The sequence below is a fragment of the Ptychodera flava genome, chromosome 12 (assembly GCF_041260155.1).
Source record: "Ptychodera flava strain L36383 chromosome 12, AS_Pfla_20210202, whole genome shotgun sequence".
Lineage (NCBI taxonomy): Eukaryota > Metazoa > Hemichordata > Enteropneusta > Ptychoderidae > Ptychodera > Ptychodera flava.
The window spans coordinates 22,998,441-23,023,774 of NC_091939.1; the positions used below are offsets into that span (position 1 = coordinate 22,998,441).

Sequence of the window (25,334 nt, forward strand, 5' to 3'; positions counted from 1 at the left end):
TCTTCTCCCTGTATTGCATTGAAAAGGTACCAGCTGTAAAAGCAACGCGTTTTGTACAGTGGTATTCAGAGTGATTGTTGACTGAATTCTAGTAAGGGTAGAATTCCATTTTCAACAATAACACCGGACCAGCGCACATATAGGCATTCTTTACAAAATGTAAGCAGTTCGTTTCTGGGTGATATCGGGAGAGCAACAAGAAAAGAGTTTGTAAACAGATCAAAAACTACCGATTACACTGTGACATCTTTTTTAGAAAAGCTCATACTCAAGTCGATATGACAGTAATAGAAAACGTGTTATCTATTTCAGTCTGTTTACTATCATTGAAATAATAAACTGATGAAGTGCAGCGAAATGCCAACCACATTACTCTGTTGACTGTGTATTTATTTATTTATTTATTTTACTGAGGCGTATTTTTCACATCATTGGTCACATGAGTGCAGTCGTGAACATGGTTTTACTGACCTGTACATGACCTCACATCCTGGTAATTTTTTGAGGTACGTGTGAGGTATTCAGGACTAAGTAATTGCTTCGGGTAATTTTTATGCTAGAAAGCAATATACTTAATACACAATTTACGAATTTTAGTAGGGTATTCTAGCAGTTACAAGTTTGTCTATGAAATCAGTGGATTTGCAGCGACGATATCGGCTATGAAAACGGAAATTTTATCGCCCGTAGGCCTATACGTATGTTATCAGGCCCAAGGAGGTACAAAATGTTCCTTTCCTTTGATACTATACTTGAATCTACACAGCGCATCAAGTCTTGCATTAACACCAAATTTCCACTGCAGAAGTGTCGTCTCTACTCATCCGTGACACTTTACACGTTTTCTCTGATTGCGAGCGTGAAAATTAAAAAAAAAAATCTGGTTACACATTTTTCAGTGAAAATTGCCGCCTCACATCTTGAAGCCTTGGTTGAGAGTTGTATACTTTCACACTTACGTCATCGCGTTACTCTCAAGTATTACCGCGCTTTGCGTGGGTACTCAAGTACATCATACTCTCCGTAGGCTGCATTCACAAACACTGCGGGGGGGGGGGGCTGGAGGGATCGCGATACCCTCAAAAATTTGAAATCCTACCCCTCTACTAACATGGTCAAATTTTTTAAAGTTCCCCTACTATTATACGGCCAAACATTCATCAAGCCAACATTATCAAACTAAAAGTTTGATATCATTGTTTTACAGTAATTTTGCTCTTTTTTATCAACTCCGACCCTATCATGTTGAAATATTCAGTATTCAGCTTATCAACACAATCGGCATAAGTGTTATGTACACTTAAATTGCTGGCAGTTGCATTTCAGTCCAGTCGTATATTCAAATGTCAATATTACGATGCCGCATATTCATACTCGAGCTGTACTAACAAGTTTAAGAATTATTTTTAAATTTTTAAATGCAAGAAAATGTCGATATACATAATACAAAATGTCGAGAAAAAATATGGAGATTTATGTAGCTACTGATCATTCACTTCTTGGTCACTCTCGATGAACAATGCATTCGTCGCAAAAAATCAACCAATTGGATTTGTCAAAACAGACATTCATATTTCAGGAAGTATGTTTCGCGGAACCTTTTCATCTTCTACGAAATCCAGAAAGTAAGGACACTTAGCTCTGTAAGAGAGAGAGGTGTCAACCTTCATGTAGTGATTAAGGTCTCTTATATCATCTGCGATTAAAATATCGATTTCGAAGGTTTATCTCCTTCCGTCTGTCGAGATCCGTCTTTTGAACTCTCCACATCAAAGCAGAATCGTTACGCTGTAGGAGAGTTTGGTGCATGCGTTTTTCCCCTGATGGTCGCAATGACAACTGGCGCCAGCTTTGTTGACCAGGCCTTGATCTAAAGACTGGCGCCAGCGTGTGTTGTAAAGGCGCGATCGTCGATGTCATCCTCCCCTCTATCTTTAGTCTTATTTTTTGGGCGAGTGGATTGTGTATTTATTCGGCACCTCCCTGATGCCCATGTATTCACGTTTCAACATTCGGTAAAACTCGATGACTGAGAAGAACCCAAGTTCACATTCAACCGGGGCGTCATGTCTCATGACGAGGCCGTCCACCCTGTTCTGAAGCATCTTCACTTTGTCTTCAGCTACACAACTTTGGTAAAAATTCTCCTGCCGTGTTCGAAATTCGGCCAGGTCTCTCTCGAATTCCGGGCCGTATTCCGCGACTTTACTCCAAAATGTCTGATTGAAGTGGTCGTAGAGTCGATGATCGGCAAGGTTCCAATCTAGAATTTTCTTCGCCAGGCCAACAGAAACGTTGTAGCGTCTATTTTGACTTCTGTAGCCCTTCGGAATGTAAAGGATATCTTCAAAGTCCCAACAAAGCAACTTCTTCAGGAGAAGTAGGGATTCGTCGTAATATTCTGTTAATAAAACTAAATCTAGTTCGATGTCTAGCTTTGTAATGTATCGGTCGATAGCTAATACGTCATCGTCAAATTTGTGATCGAATCCAAGAGTGAACATCATGCCGTTTCTCAGTTGATTCTTCATACCAAAGCTGTGCTGTTCCATCAATATGTCAGGGGACTCCATGAAGGTTTCCAGCGGATTCCGATAATCGGTAAGATTGAAATGCTCTGCGGCACGGTAATAACCGAAAGTTGACTCAAATTTAGACACCGGGTGGCGCAGGATCGTGATGTAGCGGGCGCCCGGCACGGCCCTCTGGAGCTCCGGCCTGTTGTACCGCAGGTGGTTGGCCAAGATGTTGAAGACGCCGCCTTTATCCGGAGGCGCCGTGGGCTGCAACATCATGGCGCGCGAGAACATCCGGTTCACATCGAATAGCTGGGTGTTCTTGGGCAGCGCGAACACCAGTCCGTGTTTCAAACCGTAGTGTTGTATCATGGTATTTGTGGTGCTGCTTGCCGTTTTGTGGGTCTTGATGAACACAATCTGTCTGACCGGTGTGCAGTTCCCTTGAAAACTCGAGTTCTGACCACCCGACGGCTCTAATTCCCTTCATAGATAAATGAAAACCATGAAGACGACGAGTAAAGTTACATCAGAAGGATTAAGAAGTACATTAAATCTTTTTATCCCAAGGTATAGTATATTTCGAGGGACAAAGTCAGCCATTTTTCAGGAATTTTGTTTGATGCGAGATATTGTTTGACATGTCAAAAGATACTGAATGAATGCATATATTCGACCCTGGTTTTAAACACGATAAACGAAACCATCGCGAAATGAATTAATGGTCATGACCATTAATTCATTTTTGCGATGGTTTCGTTTATCGAATATTTGCATGGTCACCCATTCATTCAGTATCTTTCAACATGTCAAACAATATAAGTAGTATCTCGTATCATACAAAATTCATGAAAAAATGGCCGACTTTGTCCCTTTAATATTCATATATCTAAACGCTTCGGCCTAGCGCCTATTTGAACAGATATGGAGTTGGTATTTTAGGCGAGCTTTGACTACCCTTTTATGCAAGCAAGTATTTGTGCCAATGATTTGTTTTTCTGATATAAAATGCTTTGAAAGTAGTTATTTTGAGATCTGTTCTTGGTTTGTTTTGTTTCGTTTTCGGAATTTAACCGAAGGCCAAAAAGCAGTGTCTCCATTACCGTGCCTTCAGAAAATACAGTAGGTCGATTTTTCATCGTTAATGGAGTGCGACCGATATAAAAACAAAATCACTGGTAATTGAAAATAATGCTATTACAAAAAAGTTAAGGCTCGGATGGTTTCAAGCAGGATAAGTCAAGTTACAGGAAACTTACAATTTTGTCGCCTAACAGGTAAGAATGGCTGGGGGGGGGGGGACTTGTCAATTTAGGTAAAAAGGGCGCCAAAGAAATTCAGTGCACAAGGATCAATTAATTGAACCACGTTGCACTCTTGGGCCTCCGTCCCGAGCCCACCTTGCCTTAAAGGTGGTATGCGCCTCGAAAATGAAAGACTTCAACTTTTGCTCAAACTTTGCACAAGGAATCTTTCAACTACCCTCTTTCAAAATCACGAAGAAATTGGGGTCATCATGCAACTTTTGTACTAGAGAAATAAATTACCCATGATTCACCGATATCTGAGATCAAAAATGGCCGCCATCTCCGTGTTAACTCTATGGAGAAAAATTAAGTTTTCGATTTTCGAAAAACTGAGGCAGTCAAAAGTTTTCTTACAACAAGAGCTTTAAAATGAACCCCCACAAGTGGTAAATCAGAAATTAATTGTAAAAGTTTGAGAGTCCAAAATATCTGTCCCCGAGGCGTGTTCTACCTTAAAATGTGTCTTTGAACGTCGCCTGCGTGCGATTACGCGTAGAATGTCTTACCAGAGTTGTTGTTGATGTAAATTCCTCGTGATCGTAGAGTTGTGTTCAACTTGAACATCGGTGAGGGGAGTTTGGTGAAGTGACTTCGTGCAGGTGACAACTAGGTAGCCCGCCACCGTCATCGTTAATAGAATGAAAAGGCAACGCTTTGAGGCAGGTAGGACTTTCATCATAAGGTCCGACTGAATTCACACAATCTGCAAATATGGGTGAAAACAGACAGTAATGTTACAGATTGATTTACATGCTCGTTTTACACTTAAGTAGTACGCGCCTCGCATCTGAAAGAGTTATTCTCAAACTTCCTTAAGGAAACAGCGACCACACTCTTCCCAAAGTAAGAATAAAAATCAGGGGCCACCATGCAAACTTTTTTTGTACCAGAGAAACAACCTAACAAACATTTGTCGATATTTGGATTTCAAAATGGGCGTCAGCCTGGGAAAAAATCGATTTTCAAAAAACTAAGTCCTTAGAGTAAGGAAAGCTTTTATAAGCCCCCACACGAGGCAGAACTCACTCGGCCACTTGGCATCAGAAGGTCAACCAACCAATTGGAAACTTTCAAACGAAAACTTAAATAAGTTTATAAAGGAGGCAGTTCAGCCAGTACTCTTTGTCTTCCAATGATCTTTATTCAAAATATGCCAACGTTTCGGCGACACAAGTTGCCTTCTTCAGGGTAAAAGCTGATAATAAAAGTGAGCACATACAAAAGTAAAAACCGGGCTGGTAAAAGGTAAAATGAGGATTGAATCTAAATCAAATGAAAATTACAGTACTTATGAAAACTGGAACTATACAGAGAGCGAAAAAACAAAACTACAGTAGTATAAAACGAAATTAAAAACTAGTTGGGATTTAACAACACTGAAAAGCGCTATTACCAAATAATAAAAGATCAGTAAACTGTTTGAAACAGCAAATGTGGGTGAAGCAAAGGTACAACTGAAGTGGAGGGTCGGAATGAACAAGTTCAAGGCGGAGGGACTCCTTAGATGGAAAGAAATAGTCCAAATGGAAGAGTTGGAAACGCGGGAAAGTAGCTTTACCCTTCTCATTGGTTAAAGGTATTCGGTCACCTGTTTTTAATAGCCAGTCACAGACTTTACGCGGGTGGCCGCTTTTTAAAAAGGGCGCTCCACACGACAAGCCATGGCATACTTAGCATAGTCGTCTGCATTACCTTTATTATCAAATATGGAGGACGGACAGCTCCCTTGCAGCTACTGGGTTTCTGCGACAGTTGGGTCACACAGCGTTACCCCTTCATTTACTTGATCGTACCGGCTCCACGTTCATGGTCCATCGTATCGACGAAAACATTTAAACTTCGCAGTGAAGAAAATGGCGCGTCCTTGACAACAATCAGTCGACAGTACGAACGCTAAGCCCCGCCCCTTTACCATATATGGAATATGCAAATTTACGATGACGGTGTACCTTTAATGTCCTTTGTTGTGAGTGTGTCAATTTCCATAATGTAATTTTGTTCACATAGTCTTCTTTTGCGGGTATTCATGGTGTGTACTTTGTGTAGACCAGTAGCCTGGAAGTGAGATGGACTGTGGTCGAGTTGATTGAAATGATCTGAGACAGGGGTGGGTTTACGACTGCGGATTGTGTATATGTGTTCGTAAATTCGTCTCTTAAGTTCCCTATCGTTTCCCAAATATATTGTTTTGAACATTTTTGGCAAGTAATAATGTAAATGAGGTTCCGGGTGTTGCATGAGATTTTACCGATGATGTTATGGGTTTTACCCGTAGTGGAGCTGGAATTGTGTTTGTTTCTGTAATGAATTGGCATTGGTCGCAGTTGCCGTTACCGTAGCGCTTAGTTTCACCTGTTGTGGGTTGATGTGGTTGTTTTTTGAGATATGCTCTCACGAGAATTTTTCTTAGATTTGGAGGTTGTCTGAAGGCTGTGATCGGTATTTCCGAAATGGCTTTGTTTATTTCTGTGTCGTCGGAAATAATACCCCAGTGTCTGCGAATAATGTTAGAAATCTTAGGAAAAGTAGCGTTGAAGGTGGTTTGGGGCTTATCAGTGGGTTTGGTGGTAAGTAAGTCGTTTCTTTCTATGTTTCTGGCTTTTTCAATGCAAGTTTTGGTTGTTTGGGATTTGTAGCCTCGTTTTGAAAAATGATGAGTCATTTCTTTGGTTGTTTTGTCATAAGTTGAAGTGTCTGAACAGATACGTCGATAGCGGAGAGTTTGACTCCAAATGATTGAATTGAAAGTGTGTTTAGGATGGCAGGATGTTGGGCAGAGATAGGGATGTTGATCTGTGGGTTTACCATAGATCGAAGTATGAATGGAGTTTTTTTTTGTATCGACATATCAGTGTCTAGGAAAGGAATGTGTTTTGAGCTATGTTCCATGGTGAATTCTCATGGTTGGGTGTACTTTATTGCAGTGCTGGTGGAATTTCAGGACAGCGGAGAGGCATGGATCCAGATAAAGCGGACGTCGTCAATAAATCTACGCCATCGTGTGGGCTGAAGGGGTGTGTTATTAAGGATAGTATTTTCAATTTTACCCATCGTGTGGTTAGCATATGACGGGACTACTTTAGAACCCATGGCCGTCCCATGCTTTTGAAGGTAGAACTACCTTGGAAAGTGAAGAAGTTGTGTTCAAGGATGAATTGGAGCATTTCAATTAGTAGATCTGAATTATCGACGTTGTGTATTATAAGAAATTCTCTGACAGAGTTGATACCAAAGTCATGTGGAATGTTATAGAGGGATTGAACATCAAGGGTGACCAGGAGGGCGTTATCAGGGATATTGATCTGATTGATATCTTGTAAATGGTGATTAGTGTCCTTGACATAGGAAGGGGGTGATTGAACAATGGGTTGGAGGTAATTATCGACGTCCATAGACAGAGGGTTAGTGAGAGATTGGCATTTGGGAACTATTGGTCGGAGAAGGTTGTCCTTTTTATGTATTTTAGGCAAGCCGTAAAAATGGCCAGGTTTTTTGGGTCCCAAACCCGTCTGTTCAGCAGAGCATGCATAACACGTCACAGAGCAAACACCGTTTTGGATTTGTTGTTGAAGTTCGCACTCTATTCTATATTTAGTATAATATCATACCAGTGTATTGATGGCGCAAATATAGCGATCTGATTGATCGAGACGCGAAAAGAAGCGTGGTATATTGGCGATAACATGGATGGCATACGCGCGAGCTCTCAGCTTGTGAACAAAAATCCGTGTTATACTGTTATGATATAATAGCAATAAATCACACCCAGCGACAGTATACCAATCGGTTTTGACCAGGTCACTCCACATTTCACTCGCTATCGCTCGTGCATATATGTCGTAAACTGGTCAAAATCTCGTGGTATACCGTCGCAGGTCGTGCTTTATTGCTTAACAAACCTACAATCGCCGTCAGCGACGTCGACGTACACGTACATGTTGCCATTGCTATATTCGGAGGAGCAGGTGTGATTTTCACTGAGTCATTCACCTGTGGCCATGTGGAATGGTTTTGAACAGAGTTATTTCTTTCCCTTGCCATATTGATTGCGACATAGTGTCCCTCGAAAAACTGCCCAGTACTGTGGTTCCGTTGGGGATGGTAAATGCAAAACGAATATTATAAAGGCTGAACTGCGTATCTTTTCAAAAGGCGTCCAGTGCTATTATATAACGGCTTGTCTGTTAGAAAAGATTGCTTTCTCAAAGTTCGCAGTACATCAGTATTCATTCCTTTATTTGTGTTTGAATTGCGAGTTGGTTCTGCCACTGATCCTGAAATCCCATGAGCGACAAGAGTCGAAAATGATCAAACCAAATACGGTTCCGAATAAACGGTGAAATTATAAGCGTCCGCGGCTTCGATGAACAGTGCGAACGAAGGTGTACTCACAGTACATGGCAAAAGTGTACGTGTGCATGTCGAGGCTTAGTTGAGTTGACCTGTGACCAACAGCGAGATTTTACAAGGCTCGCATCAATCGAAAGAAAATGGTGCATATCTCGCATTTTCGCGGCTGTTGGCCATGAAAATATACGTACATTCTACGAATCCCAGAACAGAAGGAGACTACAACATTTAAATGATGCCCTTACCGTTGCTAGTTTCAGGTTCTTCGTCACAGAGACTTTGACGTTGATGTTCCTGGTGTTATAAATCTACCAGCTAAGCACAGGGCAATTTACATGTATTGTATAGACGTCTGCTGTAAATCTGTTCTTTGGCCGCCGCTTGGACACGCCTGGACACGTGTGCAGCAGATTTAGATCGCTGTGCCGGTGAAGCAATCGCCCATGCATATAAAAATCGTTGCGAGGCTGGTTGAACGCATGAAAATATAACACAGGCAAATGTTGTTATTTGCCCGACTTATCAATCGCGATAGCTGGCCATGCATCCAGACATTTCGCAATTTTTTAGATGTCTCTTTTGAAAATTCCGCATGCAAGAACGACGAAAATACATCTAAGTAGGCGACTAGTAAGTGTAACAATGAATATTAAAAGACATATTCACGACTCAGAGTACAAGCTGCAAAAAGAGCCATGCATGCAACATTGATAAAATTTGTCCGCATTTCAAGCGGCAGTGTCCATTGTCGCAGGCGTACAGCTATATAGACACAAACCAGTCACCGTGAACATCGCTATTTCTCAAATTCTACAAAACACCACGTGTGTCAATCACTCTAAGTAGAGGAATTGGACGTTTGTTAACAAAATGTGAGTAACGACTTACTTGAAAGTTTTCGCAAAAAAATTTTATAAGATAAGGGAAAATGTCAGTGCAACTGACCGAGATTTTATTCATTTCACTTTTGCTTTTCTTTTCAAATATTTACGCATCTATGTAGCATGCCTGCTTATCAGTACCGATGGAAATAGCAGTGCGCCATCAACATCCACACCCACCCGCGATATGACAGCATTGATTTATTCAATATTGCTTCCCCTGCGCTTGGTTTTACTTGTCCATGATTGTCGCCAAGAATTAAGTGGGCTTTTTTATTTCTCTGTGGTAGGTGCTTACTTTAAAGGTATACTGTCACCTGTTCCAATTTTGCCAGTTACCATGGAAAGAGAAAATCTAACCAATCACAGATTTTCAGCGGGTGGCCGCTTTTTAAAAAAGAGCGCCCTCACATGGGTATTTTGAATACCAAAGAACGCCCCTTTGAACATATATGGGCATATTTATATGACAGGTGATTGTATACCTTTAAGATAGAATGCGCCTCGGGGACAGATATTTGGGCTCTCAACTTACAATTCCTTTCTTGGGCTGATTTTAAATCTCTCGGACAAAGAAAAAATTTTACCGGCTTAGTTTTTCGAAAATCGCAAGATTCATTCTTCTCCACAGAGTTAACACAGGGCTGACGGCCATTTTAATTTCAAATATCTGTAAATCTTGGGTAATTTGTTTCTCTAGTACCAAAATTTGCAGCTGATGCACAGCGTGCTCGGAAAGTTATATCTGATTGGTCGATTGTCACTATTCACAGCAACTTAGGGAGTCCATTTGTATTATTTACTTATAACATTAAGATTCAGCCATCCAATTGGACATCAGCTTCCGAGGCTCTGCACATCAACCCAAAATTTGCTCGATGACTCCCGATATTTAATCTTGATTTTGAAAGAGAATGCTTGAAAGATTCCTTGTGCATGGATGGGTTACGTAACCGTTTCACGCCTTGAACAATACCCGTTGCAAGTCTGTGTCTATATTTGTCTGTGATTTTGAGCTTGTGATCCAATTGTTCTGTATCCATTGTTCAAGCTTGGCCTCGAGTGCTATCTATTGTTCACGGTGGCAAAACATTTATCTCTGAATGTAAGTGAGTAAAGTCCTTCGCATATGTTAGATCAATGCACTGAAGATTAAGCAGCCTTTGCCATCTCGACAGTAGCCTATTCATAAAAGCACTGTAACAAACCAAACCAAACCACTTAAAAAAAATAAACTGTACAGTGGTACCCTCCTTTCATCGGGGCTCCAAATATTTTTACCGACATGCGCATTGTGCATGTCAGGTTTTGAATTGAACATGTTTAACTATATTTTCGGTATATGTTATGAATAAAGCTCAGAAAAGAAATAAAAGAAACAAACAAAAAACAGAAACAAAGGGGGGAAAGGCATGTTACCTAACATATGTGCTCTATAAGGGAAACTTTAAAGAAAACCAATACAAGTTACCGACATAGGGCATGTTACCTAACATATATGCTCTGTAAAGGAAATCACCCAAAGAAAACCGACCTTGCCCAGTTTGAAATAGGCTAGACAGATGAACATTTTTTTAAATTATGATTGTGTTAAGTAGGTCATTTTACCCCACTCATGACCCGACTACGATTAGTCTAGAACATTCTTAAGGTAGCGACATACACTTTCAGATTTTTAATTTTTTTCTCAGTTTCCCAACCTCAGTATATATTTTCTGAAAGCCCTAATATTAGGTAGTCCGACCGTGCACAGTAAACAGTCATTATTTGCATAATAGCCACGTGACAAGCGTTTTGCTGAGCCTTCCAAAAATCGGTTTTCCCTCCCTTTAGCGAACACGATGCGAGATTTCCGATTGAAATTGACTTATCCCCCTGACCAAATAACTCTTTAGCAGCTCATAAGGTAGTAGACGGAACGAGTTATTTGGTCAGGGCGATAAGCCCCCGCGCTGGTGATCGGCAGATCAAATTAATGAGGGGATTACGGAGGGCAATTAACAGATAACACGACTGAAACTAATTTGGGATAATTGGATTTTAACATTTTTCAAATTTCTCAAAAATGTTAGGTGCCCTATAGCTGAATGTTGTGATATTACAAATTACTCATAAAAACAAGTGTATAACTTAAAAAGAAAAGCAGATGCGCTTACATTTGTAGATCAAATAGACATTACTTCACCATCCAATTATCCCAAATTAGTTCCAATCGTGTTAGATATGAACTGTTTTCTTTGAAATACTATACAGAGATAGCTAGGGTAAAGTAATAGGCACACACTAGGCACAGGTAAGGCTTGTATAATGAAAAAAAGTTTAATACATGTGATTTATTAGTCATATTCATAACTTCTACACGAATATTGCTTGCAATACCCTGTTGTATGACTCAATTCTGGAACTTTGTGCCGTCCAAGCTGAGATAAGTAGCCTGTAAACTTTTACAGTTTGTACTTTATCCCTTGACTTAGTGATTACAGGATTAGATTTATTTTTTGTAATAAATTTTATTTAAAAGAAATTCGATGACTTCACGGGGTTTTTTTCTCACGTAACAATTGTATACTCATGTATAATTTATCATCAAAATTCAAACTCGTTGCATTACTTCAAGGTCACTGTCAAGATGGAGACATATTTAAAGTTATCGTTACACCATACATCTACGTATGAAATGCTATTAAAGGAAGACATTTTTAAATTTTGGTTACACGTCCCGTGATGTGAGCCTTGGCCGGTAGAAATCTAAAGGAGGGGTTACTGTCGATACCGCCGCATTGAAATTCATCGACAGGGTATTTGATACTCCAGGCTGAGAGAGACCGTCTCGGACTTCGGTACAGTTCTATATTTTATTTTTTTTTTTGCTCAACGAGCCATTTTCCCAAGTTTTGCCCTTTTCACGTCTACCCAACAAATGGCATTCTAACCAAAAACACGATTAGGCGCAGATTTTGACGAATTTAAAACAAAATTTTCAAGTTGCATTTAAACGATTGCATTAAAATATCACATTACAGTCTAAACTATAAATATAAACCCAAAGTTTTATGTAGCTGTTTAAGTTAGTCCAGAATGCAAAGAAGACAAATATTGCGATTAAAACAAGGCAAAATAATAAATCCAACCGACCAACTTCAAAGAAAATTCACTTTTAAATGATGACTTGTCAAAATGTAAATACTGAAATGTAATAGCACACATTGTATATATCTTGAAGTTCACCAAATACTATCTTCATTTGAGGTAAATGTTCACTGGACCCAGTCGCTTGGCTTTTCTCGGAAAGTTAGAGAAAATTGCTTCAATGTTTTACTTTCGGAGCGCATATAGTACCTCAAAGGAAGAACCTGGGCTCATCTTCCCTACGATATAAAGAAGTGCTTGTCTTAGGATGTCTTTCCTGGTGACAACATATAAATACCCTTTACTGCAGTGTAGTATTGTTGAATTATACAGTCACCTAGCCTGGACCCACTGTTCTTCAGTCCTGCCAGATTGTAGCTTAATCCGGTGGAGTGTCAATTGTGAGCTGGCATATTGATTATTATTATTATTATTATTATTATTATTATTATTTAATCTTTAATTCAGACATAAAAAACGTCCATATAAAAACATAAAAGAAAAAATGACAAGACAACAACAAAAAAACCACTTAATATAAAATATTAATCCAATGGGCTTGTAGTCCATAAAACCGCCTGTCACATGCAACAAGGCTGTTAATCAAAACATTAGTACTATTTTGCAAACGGACTCTAAAATTATGAGCAGCCCGTCTTCGTAAAACAGACAAGCAATTCATTGAATTATCAGCAAAAACTTTTGAGGCACTAGCGTATCTTGAAAAACCAAAAAGTCTCCGTAGAGCATTATTATGACAAACAGTAATACTTCGTATAACACCAACATTAAAATCGCACCACAGATGATTACCATAAATGTTATTACAGAAAGCATTAAAAAGACGAGATTTCACCTCAACAGAGCAATGGTAAAATTTTCTAAGAATCATATTAGCTCTGCCACACAGTGCCAACCACATAACAGGTAAGGAATAAACTGACAACGTCACATCATTAACGTAATGCTGATTAAAGGATAAATATCCTCAGGGTTCTCCCGGTTGTGTCAAGGTGATGAGAGACGTTTCATTTGTAATTCACTGGACGACACCATCTTCAAAATTACTTAGGCTTTGAATTGGTAGCCGAAAATCAGGCAAGCTCGCTAGGGCAGGGCATTACGACCCTTGGGGTCCTTTCTTTTCCGTGACTCGGATCCGTGAGCAGTCAGTTGTCATTCGATTCAGACTTTCAGTGGCGTGATGGTCTGGGGTGAGACTTACCAGGAATTCTTCTCTGTGTTGTCTTTCTTGGGGGTGTCGTCTTTTGTTTTGTCTTCTGTTCTGCAACTTTCGCTTGCCCTTTAAACTTGTAATGAAAGTTGCTGACCCGAAAAAAGCTGAGTTCGCAATCTTCGGAAGAGTTCTTCTTCATGACGAGGGCGTCTTCCCGGTTCTTGCGCACGGTCGTCGTGTTGGCATCGACACAATGGTCGTAGAACTGCTTTTGAATCCTGCGAAATTCGTCAAGGTCACTGCCAAAGTTTGGACCGTACTCTTCAACTTTCCTCCAAAAGGTCCGATTAAAATGGTCGTATAGTCGTTGATCGGCTCTATTCCACTTCAGAATTTTCTGAGCCAGTTTATCCGACATTGCATAGCGCCTGTTTTGGCTCCTGTAGCCCTTTGGGATGTATAGAATATCTTCAACCTCCCAACACATCAACTCTTTCAACAACAGGAGAGATTCGTCGTAATATTCGGTTAACAAAACTAAATCTAATTCTTTGTCCAGACGCTCTATCGTTTTGTTGATGACCGCCTCGTTGTCATCGAATCTATGATCAAACCCAAGAGTGAACATCATCCCGTTCCTCAGCTGGTTTTTCATCGCGTTATGTCCACTTCGAAGAAGCTGTTCGGGGGTTCGCATGAAGAATTCTAATGGGTTCGGATACCTTTCAAGTCGTAGTGAATGAGCAAAGTTGTAATACCCAAAAGTGGACTCAAATTTTGTGATTGGATGGCGCAGAATCGTAATGTACGTGGCGTTCGGCACGGTCTTGTCCAGCTCTCGTCTGTTGAAACGCATGTGATTGGCCAAGAGGTTGAAGTAGTTGGCGCTGCCGGGCGGCGGAGATTGCCGAAACAGCATACTGCGTGAGTACAACCTGGTCTCGCTGAACATTTGGTTTCCCTGGGGTATCGCGAAGGACAGGTTGTGCTTCATACCGTAGCGTTGTATCAACGTGTTGGTGGTGGTGCTGGCCGTCTTGTGGGTCTTGACGAAGACTAACTGATGTATCGGCTCACAGGGCGGCTTCGTCTGGTAGACGTATTCTGAATACGACATATTTCCCCGAAATGAAAGAGCGTACCTGAGAAACGAGAATAAAAGGAATGTATTACACGACCGCATATATACCGTAAACCTTGGAGTGTGATGAAATAATCTTATTGAATAATATTGTTGCTAGTTTCTTGATCAAAACAGAGTGGTCGATACTAAATATGAGTGAAAAAATACATAAAATATATTACATTGGATTACATTAAAGTTTCCATTCATGGGCTAGTATTTATTATATTATACCTTTTTTGAATACCAGGAATTTTGTGACGTCATCCCCCGAGTTATTACTGATAATGTATCCGATTATCCAGCATTTGTGGCTCCAGATGTTTTCTACCTCTAAAAATTCACCGCCATTGTCAAAAATATAAGATAATACCATTATCTGTCGATGCAGAGTTCCAAGAAAGCAGTTCCCGAAGAAAATGCTATATTGCACATACAGTGGTTTGCGTTGAACCGTTGGCGATACGGAAACTAGACATACAGTCTAAATTGAGTCGCCAGTTGGCGGTGACACCAGTCAAAAACAAAGAAATCAACTCTCCGAAAGTTGAAATACTGCCCGGGGGGGAAGGGGGCACAACATTGACAGTAAAGGTCCCCATTACTGTCTTTGGTCACACGTAGTCTAAATAGCACCACACATCCCAACATACCGACCCGCTAACTGGTCAGAACGCACCATTTACTACCTTTTGGCAAGTCCGCAATTTGGACAGTACGTCTAGTTCCCGTATTGCCAACGGTTCAAGACAAACCACACATATAATGTGGTTCGGATATCATCTTCGGTTTTGGTTTGTGTGGTTTCTTTAAGGGGCCGGAGGCATAACATCATTAAGGCCCCATGTCACCGCAGTTTCCGACATAGTGACTAACACATCTTGCTCCAAGTTATCGATTGTGTCAGGCGATCTGTAATAATATACTTCCAAAGTCAAGATTAACAGTTTTGTGTCACTTCGAGAACAAATCGATTATTTGAGCAACGGACTGTTTCCTTTGGCAAATTATGGCAAGAGCAAAGTCGCTGTCATACCATTATTTTGCCGGCTGCTACACCTGACATCAAAGTGATTTGCGTCCCTCCCGCTGAAATAACATCGAAAGTCATCGCTCATTAAAATCCGTTTTTTACGGTAGTTGTATCTTGCTAATTTGATGATGCTTTAAACAGAGCCGTGGCAACAGTTTTGTAACAGATTGCTATGAAAACACTTCTTGTCTGTACAAGGCCAAAAATAAATAAATTGTGCTGTTCAGATAGCATGGTTTTCAAAAGTAGGGTAGGTAAGTCGGCAGGAATTTTTTTCCAAAATATTTTTATTATCAAATAATGCATTTTTCAGGGGTTCAGGGCGGTAAAACACTGGCCACAACATTTTAAGAAAAATGTATTATACATATAAAAGAAAAAAAAAACATAAAAGACATCCTCGTTCAAGCAAAAATCAAATGCCAAGTAACGAACGCGTGATTTTACGGGTTTTTCTTTCTTCTTTTTTATACTTCCGTGTTTACGTAGCTCTAAAAAGTTTAGGGTCGGCAGCTAAAAATAGGTTAGGTCAGATTATCGGAACAACACACTTGTCTCTGTTCGGCCCGGTGCTGCATACACCAAGATGTCACAGAGCTTGGGCGTTCAGCATACAGCAGTATCTGTGTCGACAAGGCTGTGCTATGCAGTGTTGGGATTACGGAGTCTGATTTTTATGGGTTTTTTATCTTGTCACGCACTCACCTGTAACGTCACACTTGCCACTTTTTGGTTGGAAATATAATTCCCGGAATTCTTGCGATTTTTTAATTTTTTTCTTTATTTCCATATTAAACAAAGCAATAAAAGAAGAACAAAAATGTGCACACGAATCTAGTGAAGCTTACTTAATTTACAAGAAGTGAGAATCTTTACATATCAATCAATGGGTTTAAGCTATCCCATTTTCTGTGGTGAAAATTGAGTTTGTTTTTCTTTTCAGCAACATAGAACTCTATCTGCCGGTTTTGTTTTACATAGAAATTCATACCGGCATGGGAATGTTGTTTATTCTGAACCTTACATATGTAGATATACCGTGTAAAAAGCAAAATCAAGTGATTCAGTGGCTGTTTACAACTTTCTAACAAGCCAATAATGATATTTTTCCTCGTTGGAAGGTACGTCTTTCAATGCCTCGCAGTGAGTTTGCAGACTTGTCAAAATATCCTGAGCCTTCACACAGTAAACGAAAAGATAAGAAGTTGTCTCTTCGAGCTCGCCACTTAAAGTACAGTTCGGGGAATCTACTATTTTCCACTTGCAGGGTTTTGTCATTTGTGGCCAAATAGTTGTGGAGGATTTTAAACTGGAAAGCGCGCAAGTCTGACAAAGTGAGCATCTGAAGGCCAATGAATAGACCAATTTGCAATTTTACTCTGTTAAATTATATTTAGCCATAATTTTGAGTTTGGAAGAAGGTGGCCGAGATATTTTTAATTTGGCAAGCCTGCAGTACAAATTTTAGACGTTAAAGAATCCAGAGACACGCAAGTGTTATCTATATATACCTTGTCCCTCTCTAACTTCTCAAAATTCCCAGTGTTTAGCATTGAACGCCGAGGTAAAGGGATAGCGCTGATGATTCCATAAATCTTCAAGATTTTTAAACTCGTTTATTGTTTTTCCAGTAGTCCCAAGCAACACAGAAGGATAAAAGCACAAGAAACACTGACCAAAAAGGCACATTGGTTAAAAACGTTCAGACTTCCAGTCTATCAAAATCCTTTCCTTGCCTTACACGCTGTAATTTACCATACTTATCCTTACACACGAGAACCGCGGAAACCAATGGAGAATGAACGCTATTGGGAGGTGGCGTCGGCGGAATTGGTCGCGTAATTTCCGTAGCTCTTTCCGCTGTTGTTGTACCGATTTGGGTCACGTCGTCATTTATAAAAATCTTATGTCTAGTTTCTCGAAATTCCACTGGATTATTTTTCAGTCTACGTGGAGCTTGCTTAAGTAAGGAGACTCGGTCGGTATGACGGAGATATCGAATGTGGACAAATCGAGGAATTCTTCCTTCTTTAGGCTCTGGTATGGGGTTCTGTGCGAACGGTCGATTTCCCAAAGCGTGTTCAGTCATAATTTTCTTCACCAACTCCAAACATCCGCCAGCTATATCTTTCTCAATTCTTTCTGGTATCCCAGTAAATATAACGTTGTTCCTTCTCTGTTTGTTAGACAAGTCTTCGAACCTTTCTGCCAATTTTGGAGCTTGACAGTGGTTGCTTTCGATGATGCCGCCTGCTCGTCTATGGCTCTTTCTATGTACGTTACACGTTTTTCCAGCTCTTCAAGCCTTTTTGTTCTTCTTGAGGTATCAGTTACTATTTCGAGTGCCGTATCTACCCTGACCGCAAGAGACGGTTGATCAGAATTCCTGTCTTTGTCCAAGGAGACGTCAATGGATCAATTTGGAGGTGGGGTTATTCTTCGTCATTAGAGCCATTTGGAATCACGCGGCCGCCATCTTTACTTAGGGACTGGACATAAATTACAGGGGGTGGGCCGGTGTTTTTTGGGGGTGGGTCGCCATTTTTCGCGCAAGCATTTTGCAGGGTCATAAAATTTTGTGCAAGCCTATGAGGGAGGGTCACCTTTTTTCATGCATCAAAGCTAAAATTGCATGTTCACATATTGAAGAACATGGAATACTGAAAAAAGAAAAAATACCTCCTGGCACTTTCATTTTCTGCCATTTCCATTTTTGGCGCGCCCTTCGGGTGCAAATTTAAGGTATAATAAACAATGCATTGATGATCCAAGCAGCCACAATGATTTAAATTTCATGATTTCTACTTGTTCAACTCCTCTATTGTGCATAACTGTCCCCATTAATGACTCTTTCAATAACAATTTGGGAGATCACTTATTTGATATCATTCTCCCATTGACAATACATTGGGTATAGGTCGGTGTCAAACGTTCATGTTGCTGTATGTACATTTTTTATTTTTTGAGGACATTGACAGAATATAAACTATTCAGAATAGTGCAGAGTGTCATCAATAACAACTGGAAGCTTCAGGTCGAACAATTTTTGAATAACAATTTAGGATCAGATAACCTATGAGTTATTTGTAGTTTTCTCATAGCCTACCGTGTATAGTGAATCAACATTTCTGTGAAATTCCAAAATCAAATTTCTTGCACAACCATTGACTTGAAACCACTCTAGTCTAATCATGAACATTAATACCAATAATCAAGTGTACATAAATGCACAGATTTACCAAGTTTTGTATAGGAAAAAAATTATTCATAGTTTCATCATAGACTGCTATGTATAGTGAATCGACATTTCAGTGAAATTCCAAAATCAAATTTCTTGCCCAACCATTGACTTGAAACCACTCTAGTCTAATCATGAACATTAATACCAGTAATCAAGTGTACATAAATGCACAGATTTTACTATTTTTGTATTGGAAAAAATTATTCATAGGGTTACATCATAGACTGCCATGTATAGTGAATCAACATTTCAGTGAAATTCTAAAATCAAATTTGTTACACACACATGGACTTGTAACCACTCTAGTCTAATCAAGAACATAAATATAAATAATCAAGTGGGAGTGAAAACATTGGATAAATTGAAGTGCAAATCGTGTTTCCTCACCTCTTGACGAATTGTCCGACTTTGATGGAGTTTACCTCAAGTTCCACCCTGTACAAGACAAAGAGATAGCCAACACATGCTGTCGCGATGAAGGTAGCTAGAAGGCGAGGCCATCGGTTCATTGAAGGCAATGACCTTCCCATGCTGACGTAAGAATCTGTGAGGGAAAAATACAAAATACAGAAAAGAATTACCATATTTTCACAATAAGAAAAAAAACCGTAAAATTGACGCATCAAATTCTCCTACGTTGTATTGCATACACACTCATGTTTTACCAGATTCTCGAGTTGTGTGATGTTACAAGGATAGGCCTCAGCTTGACAGTACACTAAAATGGAAGGTTTGCAATTTACCGAACATGCGCTGTCTGAACAATACAGCAATTGCGCACTAGCGATAGTAACAGCAGCTGCGCAGCCAGCTTCCAAATGACTTGCTTATTAAAAAGAAAATATGTGGTCAAAATTTTCAATATTTTGTTGTTGTTGTTACTACCAAAAGCAAGCCGAACTACGTTTAGACGGGATGGTGGTCAAACAAGATCACTACGTACACGTACACCAAATACTAATGGAAGGAAACTCATTAAATGAAAAAAAATGATAATTACTTTCACCCTGGTGTCATCATCCTCAACTCCAAGGGAACCGACGTATTATTTTTAAATGAGGTAATTTTCTATTTTGAAATTGGCCCCTGTTATAATCTTCCAAATTGGTGCAATACATTAGAGTCCTTGGACGCGATAAATCCCGCGCAATTCCACTCGATTTGGACACGAACGGTACTGACGCCACGAAACAACATGGCCTAAGTTGTTTGCACATTTGCAAATCCACCCAGCAACTTATGTGTAATTCATCACTTTGCGACAATGTCAGTGGTAAGTTCAACAAAAGTAAAATTATAGTGAAACACAAAAAGCAATTGCGAATTAAAAAAAACATTTTGTAATCATTTGAATATCATTTTTAAAGGGTGATTGGAAGCTGAGTTGAATTTAGGTCCCATGTTTTTCATTTTTGACTCCGAGTTTTGAATTTCTGATCACTTTTTTTCTACTTTCTACCGACTCTAATGGATGAAGTTGAAGAACATATCGAATCGAAGGGAAAGTCCGACGATGATCAACTGCACGCATTAATGAGTTTTATAGATAATTTCTTTTATTAAACATATGAGAAGCATATGAAAAACAGTCTCTAAAATACATTGTACATGTAATAAATCGTTGAAAACATATTCTTGTCTGTATTGCCTTTTATTATCCATTTCCCATTACATTGTAACCACTTTCTTCGACCTCGAATATCATCTAAAGTGCTTCATGAAAAGTACGCAAATATATGAATGCGTCCCCTACAGAATATGCTCTCTTAAATGTTGGTATACGTATTGCCTGAAATGTACAGTAGGTTCACGTTCAAAAAATCAAAATATATCGACTCTCCACGAATTCACCAGTCAGGTGCTGATGACGAGACAAATCGTTTATTTAGAATATATAAGAACAGAGAACATCTGAGTTGTCGGCCTAAATCGGACACGATCATTTTCAACTGATCATACTTGCAATGTTTGTGCTAAAGATGCTAGCTGTAGGTTGACTGCAGTCACTGAACTGTAAACCGTTGTTGACTGCAGTGCTCCAGCAACGCGATACTGAGTGGACCATTTGATTTCGGGGGCAGGTGGAGGCAATAGGTATAGCAATAATTTGTTTTCGTCCATCCTGGCAGCAATATATTTCCCAAAGGTTACCTTAAAACATTTTTTGTCCAGTACAGTCAAAGCAAACCTTTTTTCAACAAAAAAAAATCGCTGATATTGGGATACTATGTTAAAGGTAAACTGTCACCTGTTCCAATTTTGCCACAGTTACCATGGAAAGAGAAAATCTAAACAATCACAGATTTTAAGCGGGTGGCCGCTTTTTAAAAACAGCGCCCTCACATGGGCATTTTGAATATCATGAACGTCCCTTTGACCATATATGGGCATATTTAGATTACACGTGACTGTATACCTTTTACGTTATCGCGATAGGGTTACTAAATCTGGACGTGACCAGGACTGATGTGTGGGTTCACCATGAATGCCTTCCCAAGACTGATCCTGACGATCCTTGATTATTTAGTATATCATACAAATCATGAAAAGTATTACCTCTACCTATCTGAAATTCCAATTCCTATAATTTTTTGTCTTTAATTTTAATTGGTAGGCATAAAATCTCCCTAGAAACAGTGTTGACCAGTAAATATTTTCAACACCCTGGAAAAAAACAGTATATATTACTGTGTATGATAGAAGCACCTCTTGATAAAGCTAGCATTGTGCATTGTAAAAACAAGGTGAAAACTTTTACGGCAGTGAAAGAACAATAACATGCATAATACCAATAACCATAAAGTAGAATTTTATATTAAAGCCAATCTTTGATGAACCCCAATCTATTTTACAAAAATTTGGTAATACATATTATAGGGTTATTCACAAAATACGGCCCTGTATGGACGAGGGCTCAGTGAGTGACGTATTGGACAAGCCGAAGGCTTGACTAATACGTCACTCACTGAGCCCTCGTACAAGGCCGTATTTTGTGTATAACCCTATTATTATACACTTCCCTCCATTAATCGTCCGTATAAACTAATTCTATGGTAAATTTTGAGGGATGCGGCACGCGCGATATGAGTGGAACGCGCGCGATTGTTGAAATAAAATTGCAACGTCAAAGGTCAAACAGGCGCGTCGCGCGTCTCCCGTATTCGGGACTCCGCGTACTATACAAAATACGGAAAGTTATTGGACGGCCAAACTCCCATAGGTTACGGCAGTAGGTGTATAATAATGAAGAATAAATGCACACTATACAAAACATACCGGGTAGTTGGTCTAAGACTCAAAACAACTTTATTAACTTTCTTAAACCTAAAGCTAAATGTAATTCAGGAAAAGGGTAAACAAAGGCGACTTTAAAATTGTTCTTTAAAAACTTTATTGTTTAACAATATTCTGTAGACGTTTTATAAAACAACCAATTTCCTTGAATGCTAGGTAACTGAACAGTACGTATTAAACTGATATTTGACACTTATTACCCAAAAAATCTCAGGATTTGCAAAATATTTACAGGGCTCGTGACTGTGCGTCGCGTATAGCACAAGCTCTGGGGCGGGCCCCATTATCTTTCGCGTGGGAAATTTTCGTAAATTTCTACGGTTTTCTTGGGTTCGTTGATAGTATAATGGAAATAACGGACTCCGCCCTAACCACTAGCGTGAGAGGAAACCAAAATTAACGGGCTTAACAAGCCTCGTCCGTAATTTTTTGGCTTTTCTCTTGCCCTTGCCCATAAATGAATGTTACTGGCCAGGGCGTCGCGCCCATTCTTTCTGCAGAATCGTGAGGCGACCTAGGACTAACTCTATTGTCCTGACTAGATTGGTCCACTTCTTTGTGTCTGGTCGTGTATTCTTAATTGCACTTACACTGCTTTATTGTTTTTCCTTTCGAAAACCGATGGTTTTCATTTCGTAGCTATCTACCTTGTGAATAATTTGTGTCATCTTTTCGCTTCAGTATTATGTGCACGGTGGCGATGGACACTTGAATTATGAATTATCCACCATAAACGCGAGGCAGACGAACTCTCAGGAAGTCGAGAATCTGACACTCATCTCTAGATTTTAAGTTAGAATGCACCTCGGGGACAGATATTGGAAGTCTCAATTTTTTAGGAGCCCAAGCCCTCCGGAGCTTTGACAAAATGTTACGTGACCCCGATGACCTTTGACCTCAAATATGCGTATATGCCTCTAAATCAGTTACCACAAGTTCTACACCATTCATATTTCGTATGATGGGGGACCTTATGGAGACACGTCCTGTACCTCATTAATAATAATGCACTGATATACTTCTGGGCTAACCAATAGAGCTACAGGTCTGAATTTTGGTACACATCGATAGAATCGGGAACAAGTGTTTTTGACATATCTTCAAGACACCCAGACGACCTTTGACCTCGATTTTACAAATATGCCTATAAATAAATTACCACAAGTGCTACACTCTTTAAATTTGATGAGAAAAGCACCTAACGGAGTAAGAGGGTTATGAATTATTACTCTGGTACCTTTTGCCAGTGTTCGCAAGTGCTTGGGCCCCGTGAAGCTGCTTGCAGCTTTAATTACATTTCCTTTGTGATATACCACTTGTGGGGGCTCCTTTAAAAGCTCTTGGAGTAAGAAAACTTTTTATGATATAAGTTTTTTTTCGAAAATCGATTATTTTAATTTTTCCCGTAGAGTTAACTCAGAGATGGCAGTCATTTTAAATTTCAAATATCCGTAAATGTTGGTTAATCACTTGTTTCTCCAGTACCAGACTTTGCATGGTGACCCCTGATGTTATTCTTGATTCAGCAATACAATGATTGACAGTTTCCTAGAGGAAAATTTGAGCAAAAGTTTAAGTCTTTCACTTTCGAGGAGCACACTACCTCAATAGGGTATACCCGGTTGGGTGAAACGTCGCATGTAGTTTGGCGAGACACGCTGCTATACTCTTTCCTGTGGTGTCGTACATCGTTATGATCAAGTGTTGAGAGAAATATCATTCTTTGCTATATAATAAGTTTCAAAGCGATCGTCCGATTCCTCTTTTGATGCGATTTCTGATATTCCCTTTTACTGACGTCTGAGACTCTGGATTTCTCTCTTTTTCACGAGTTCTCATTTCTTTTTGCATCTTGTAATGAAATTTGCCGACCCGCATAAAACTTATTTCGCAATCGTGAGAAGAGTTTCTCTTCATAACGAGGGCGTCTTCCCGTCCGCCAAACGCATTTTGTTTCAACTTCTCGTTGTCGACGCAACCGTCGTAAAACTGCTTTTGGGTCCTGCGAAATTCGTCAAGGTCACTGCCAAAGTTTGGACCGTACTCTTCAACTTTCCTCCAAAAGGTCCGATTAAAATGGTCGTATAGTCGTTCATCGGCTCTATTCCACTTCAGAATTTTCTGAGCCAGTTTATCCGACATTTCATAGCGCCTGTTTTGGCTCCTGTAGCCCTTTGGGATGTATAGAATATCTTCAATCTCCCAACACATCAACTCTTTCAACAACAGGAGAGATTCGTCGTAATATTCGGTTAACAGAACTAAATCTAATTCTTTGTCCAGACGCTCTATCGTTTTGTTGATGACCGTCTCGTTGTCATCGAATTTATGATCAAACCCTAGTGTGAACATCATCCCGTTCCTCAGCTGATTATTCATCGAAAGAGGATATTTATGGAGGAGCGTTTCTGGAGTTTTCATGAACGTTTCCAGTGGGTTTACATGGCCTTCCAAGTGTAAGCCTTTAATGAAGTTGTAATATCCAAACGTGGACTCAAATTTTGTGACTGGATGGCGCAGAATCGTGATGTACTTGGCGTCTGGCACGGTCTTCTCCAGCTCGGGTCTGTTGTAACGCATGTGATTGGCCAGAATGTTGAAGATGTCGCCGCTGCCCGGCTGCGGAGCCCGCCGAAACAGCATACTGCGTGAATATAATTTTGCCTCGTTGAAGAGTTGGTTTCCCGCAGGCAACGCGAAGGACAGATTGTGCTTCATGCCGTAGCGTTGTATCAGCGTGTTGGTGGTGGTGCTCGCCGTTTTGTGGGTCTTGATAAAGATGATCTGATGAACTGGTTCACAGGGCGGCTCTGTCGCCATTGTCTCTTCGTCAGATGAATTCAGCTGGCTACCCAGAATCAACGCCGAAAGTGATTGTCTGAAAAAAAATGAGAGAGGAAAGCCTTACATTCAAGTTCATGAACATCAAATTAACTGAAGGTTAAAATCTGTAACATTCCCTGGGTACTTAGTTTCGATTCGCAAAGTTTTCACTGTTAAATGCTGTTTCCGATTTTTGTGCTGTAGGCAGTAACGTTATGTGTAATTTCAAAGTATTTGCACACTCAAAAATTGAAATCAAATGTTCTGAGCACACTTGGCTAGGTAGTATGCGTCTCTAAAGTAGAAGACCTATTATAAACTTTTGCTCTAATTTGAAACTTTCACTCATTCTCCTGCCAAATCAGGACGAAAATCAGGGGTTACCCCGAAAAGTTTGGTACCAGAGAAACAAATTTCCGATATTTGGAATTCGAAATGGCCTCCAACGCTGTGTTATCTA

The 25,334-nt window shown here is 39.8% G+C and overlaps 2 protein-coding genes across 7 annotated transcripts in view; both read right to left on the minus strand.

The window, feature by feature from the left end:
• Positions 1-373: 373 nt before the first annotated feature.
• LOC139145423 (galactosylceramide sulfotransferase-like) lies at positions 374-8,702 on the minus strand. The gene is made up of 3 exons (XM_070716597.1): positions 8,419-8,702; positions 4,330-4,526; positions 374-3,000 (listed from the first exon to the last, which is right to left on the minus strand). The coding sequence occupies exons 2-3, from the start codon at positions 4,500-4,502 to the stop codon at positions 1,941-1,943; spliced, it is 1,233 nt and encodes a 410-aa protein (XP_070572698.1). The 5' UTR covers positions 4,503-4,526; positions 8,419-8,702; the 3' UTR covers positions 374-1,940.
• A 2,652-nt stretch (positions 8,703-11,354) lies between these two features.
• Positions 11,355-25,334, minus strand: part of LOC139145422 (galactosylceramide sulfotransferase-like) — a 30,747-nt gene continuing 16,767 nt past the window's right edge. For 3 of the 6 annotated variants that reach the window (XM_070716596.1, XM_070716595.1, XM_070716594.1), the window contains 2 exons: positions 19,145-19,301; positions 11,355-14,502 (listed from right to left, as the gene is read on the minus strand). In XM_070716596.1, coding sequence (XP_070572697.1) covers positions 13,377-14,502; positions 19,145-19,287 — 1,269 coding nt within the window. In that variant the 5' untranslated portion in view covers positions 19,288-19,301 and the 3' untranslated portion in view covers positions 11,355-13,376. Of the gene's footprint in view, positions 14,503-19,144; positions 19,302-22,030; positions 24,930-25,334 lie in introns of those variants that run through there. The other 3 variants (XM_070716592.1, XM_070716593.1, XM_070716591.1) reach the window with 1 other exon arrangement.